Source organism: Equus asinus, chromosome 17 (assembly GCF_041296235.1).
Source record: "Equus asinus isolate D_3611 breed Donkey chromosome 17, EquAss-T2T_v2, whole genome shotgun sequence".
Taxonomy (NCBI): domain Eukaryota; kingdom Metazoa; phylum Chordata; class Mammalia; order Perissodactyla; family Equidae; genus Equus; species Equus asinus.
The window spans coordinates 18487633-18492163 of NC_091806.1; the positions used below are offsets into that span (position 1 = coordinate 18487633).

Below are 4531 nucleotides of genomic sequence, written 5' to 3' on the forward strand. Positions count from 1 at the left end.
GGAGGGCATTCAGGAAAATCTGGATGATAATTTGAGGGCAAGTTGAGGGTTTTAAGCCTATATTTGCATGTGTGAGAAGACATTTAAGCATAATTTAAAAGGTATGAGGTTCTAAATCATACAGAAGTGGTTTAGATATAGACCTCACCCTTAGTACTTGTGTAACCTTGGGTTCTACTCTCACTATTTACAAAACAGGGACAATAATACAATAATTATACCTCATCAGGTACTGGTGAAGATGAAATGATTGGTAAATTAGAAGAATTAAGTATAATGCCTAGAACATATAATTACTTAGTATATATGCCTAGAACATATAATTACTTAGTATATAACATCTAAACATTTTACTCTAAATTCATCAAATAATGAAGCCTGTAACTTTCAATTTCACAATATTTCTTTATTATAGATGTGATAAATAAAGTAACAGAAAAATAATCTCCAATTGCCCTTGATGGATTTTTACACTATTCATAGACTCTCATGTCCTTAGTCATAAATCCCACTTCCCAAGAATCTTATTTCAATGTCTTTTTTTCCTTTCAAACTACAGTTGACATTTCTTTGTAAACAATTCCTCACAGAGATCTTTTTCAAAGAATGTAAAGTATAAAGGAGAGATTTTTGGGAGACATTCTTCAACTGAAAGGTACGTTAAAACGTGGACTCAATATTCTTTGCCATTTGTGTCTAAACATACATGTGGGTAGGGCATGTGTGTGTGTGAAAGGGAGAGAAAGAGTATTTCTGAGAGAGAGAGATGGGGAGAGAGAGAACAGGGAGAGAGAAAGAAAAGAGTCTCAGAGAGATTTTATAGATTAAAAGAAGACCAGAAGGAAAATAACATGAGGATGGGACTGGGGGATATTTATGCATGAAGAAGATTGCTGACAGGATTCCTAGTAGAGACTCTATGGGCACTGCTTTGAAGGATCTTTTTCCTTATTAGTTTGTATTTTCCCAACTGATGTTCAATCATTGCGATTTGGGCAACACTGACCCAACTGCTAAGAGATGCTGAGGCTTGCACCAATGTTCAGGAAACATTCTAAACCAAAACTGTACTTTCTAAGGTCTGATTCTCTAGTTATTCTACAGTTTTGTTCTATGATTTTAATGAAAAGTTATCTTTAGATTTCTTTATATCCTTTGATCAGATTATTACACATAAATAAAAACTGTTTGATTATTCTCAGTTTATACATAAAAAGTACTTTGCTAAACTCTACGTTGAGCACAGTAGAAACTTATAATGACTTTCATGTTTCTTTATTAAACTTGGTATAGTCTAATGAGTTCTTCGACCAATCTACTCATGGCAGAATACAAAACTCCAAAAGTAAAACCAATTAATTGATTACAATGTTGATATCAATTTTCTTATACCAAAGTTTGTTCCTTTCCAAACATATGTGGGAGTATCATTCTGTGGAGTTGACAACTTAGAATCACAAGTCCATTATATTGAATATTCTTTACATGAACTGTATTTATTTTACTCTTGGCACAAGGCAAAGAGATCCCATATTATTAGTTCCACTTATTAGTTGAAGAAAGAGGCTAAGAGACGAAAAAACTGCTTGGTGCTAACAAGAAAGAATTAGCAGGACATGTAAGACTGGATGCTCATCTTCACAATCATTAGATGAGGGATCTGTCCACTGTATCATGACTCACGGGAAATTTTTTATTATTCTCCTTGTTTTGGAAATAATGAAAGTAGAACCCAAGGTTACACAAGTACTAAGGGGAAGGTCTATATCTAAACCACTTCTGTGTGATTTGGAACCTCATACCTTTTAAATGGTTTCCTCATTGGTATCATTGAAACCATTCATTGTAATTAACAGATGGTAAGGAAAAAAACATGATTTTGGTGTGGCAGACATTTGTCACTTGGTTATGGGTAAAAGGTAGTGGTTTCAACATATTCACTCTGCTCATAGGTATACTGCATCAAAATGGCGGTACTGTTCTAAATGTGAGTTGAAATAAGCCAATCATTCTTCAGTCACGGAGTTCTTCAACATGTCAACAGAAAGCAACTAACTCTCTAAGTGTTTCTAATGTTTCAAAAGTGACCTCTAAAATGTGTCTTTAGAATAAGTAGGAAAAAGGTGAAGCTTGTATTTAATAATAACCTCTGTTCCTACATTCAGATGCTCAGCATTGTGCCTCTGGTTCTCTATTTCCAGCCTCTCCATGTTTTGAATCTTGAACAAACATGCCAAGAAGGAGAGTAATTGAAACTATTTTCACCTAATTCAGCTATGTTCTGCTGTTATTAAGAGCCCTTAGTTATTTTTATTTCAAGAATAATTATTTAGTTTCACTGGATGTATGGAATGTTTGTGTGTGCTTAAAATTCCATACATAAATTATTTGTAGCATAGATAAGGGGAGGGACTTGCTTAGAGTTATACAGGTATTTAATGGCAGGGATGGAGATCTTTTACAGAGGTGGACAGTGACTGGAACTTCATTTAGTCACTGGATGGTGTTAGATAGCTCCAAAGAGCGTGGAATCTGGCATCAGATACAGGTTCATCTTAGGTTGCTACTTAATATATGAAAGAATTGGTGCAATTAACAAACTCTTTCTTCCTCATATCTAAGATGAGTATCAGAAGATTACCTATTGGATTGTTATGAATTAAATGCATGAAAAATGTTTATAAAAGCTCCAGACAAAAAATATACTCATTAAAAATAATTAGATCTGTAATGATGCGCTTAATATAAACTGGATTTAAAAGATTAAGTCTAATAAATCCTGTATGACCTACATGTTTTCTTTATGTATAAATCTCTCCAAAACTTAAGGAGTGCTATTGAAGATGTTTTATGTTCTGTGCATTTCAGATGAATTCTGTTTGCTGTGTACTCTGAACCCAATTGAACATCATGGAAAATCAGAACAATGTCACAGAATTTGTTTTCATGGGACTGTGGGGAAATAAACAAATAGAGCTACTCTTCTTTTTCTTGTTCCTCCTCTGTTACTTGGCCGTCTTAATGGGGAACATCCTCATCTTACTCACAATCACTTGTAGTCATCTAATTGAAGAACCAATGTACTACTTTCTCTGCCACCTTTCCCTCATGGACCTCTGCTACACCTCCACCGTGGTCCCTCGGCTAATCAGGGATTTAGCTTCAGTAAGAAAAATTATTTCCTATAACAACTGTATGACCCAGCTCTTCACTGCCCACTTGCTGGCTGCTGTGGAGACATTCATCTTGGTGTCCATGGCTTTTGACTGCTATGTTGCCATTGTCAAGCCTCTGCACTACATGATCATCATGAACATGCAGAGGTGTAAAATGCTGATCATCATGGCCTGGGTTGTGGGGTTTTGGCACTCTATTGCTTTACTGCTCATGGTATTCAATTTACCTTTCTGTGGTCCTAATCAGATAGATCACTACATATGTGATGTGAAGCCTCTTTTGAAACTGGTGTGCAAAGATATTCATGTTGTTAGAATCTTGGTCATTGTTAATTCAGGAATTGTGGTAGTTGTTATTTTTCTTGTCCTAGTAGCTTCTTACATACTCATATTATATAATCTCAGGACACACTCTTCTGCAGGACGACGCAAAGCTCTGTCGACCTGTAGCTCTCACATCATGGTTGTAGTTTTATTCTTTGTGCCCTGTATCTATACCTATGTTCTACCTGCAGGGAGTGAGAACAGGGATAAGGAAATTTCTGTGTTTTACACAGCAATTGCCCTCATGCTGAATCCTCTCATCTATACCCTGAGAATTATGGAGATTAAAATTGCCATGCTGAAGGTATGGTCTCAAATGGTACATTCAAAATTAAAGTGACTAAGATGATATGTGTTGTATTTTTGATCCTGTGTCCTCAAAGCATTTATCGTTTGAGATTTTTAGGAAGTGTTTATGCTCTTTTAGGGGTAGTTGGAGTAAATTACCTCAGACAATATATGAGCCCAAGCAACAAGTTACTGTGAGTCAGAATGCCATCTTTACTTTAAAGGGTCCAAATAGTTCAAGGTGTGACTACTTCAATTTGAGGAACTCAAGAAATGTCCTTCCAAAGCACATCTCTGATCATGTCACTGCCCTCTCCAAAAATTGGTATGGAACCCTATCTTCCTTAGAGTAAAATCAACCTTTTCATTTGTTTATCAGAAATTTTCAAAGTTGGTCTGAGGCTAAGTTACTAGTCCTAGAAGTCACTGCACTGGAAGAAAGTATGGTGTCATAATGATAGGCTTTGGGGTCAGGAAGAAATGGGTGACTACTGATTGTAAGTTTTTATCTCTGTTTCTTGACAGTTTGCTTTAATTATACAAGTCTCCATTTTTAAAATATCTATGAAATAGGGTAATATTACCCTTCATAAAGATGTAGTATTACTTTGGCTAACACACGGGAAGTTTTAGCACCGTGTGTGGTGTATAGGAAATTCATGTCAGGTCATTTTCCTCTTTTCCTTCCTGTCTTCATGTGTTCCACTTTGCTTGGATGTTTTCCTCCAACTACACTGGAACCC

General features: G+C 35.8%; 1 protein-coding gene across 1 annotated transcript; it reads left to right on the top strand.

Moving 5' to 3' along the window:
• The first annotated feature begins 2910 nt into the window (after nt 1–2910).
• Nucleotides 2911–3840, top strand: LOC139040716 (olfactory receptor 4P4-like). The gene has a single exon (XM_070487478.1). The coding sequence runs from the start codon at nt 2911–2913 to the stop codon at nt 3838–3840; it is 930 nt and encodes a 309-aa protein (XP_070343579.1).
• The last annotated feature ends 691 nt before the right edge of the window (nt 3841–4531 follow it).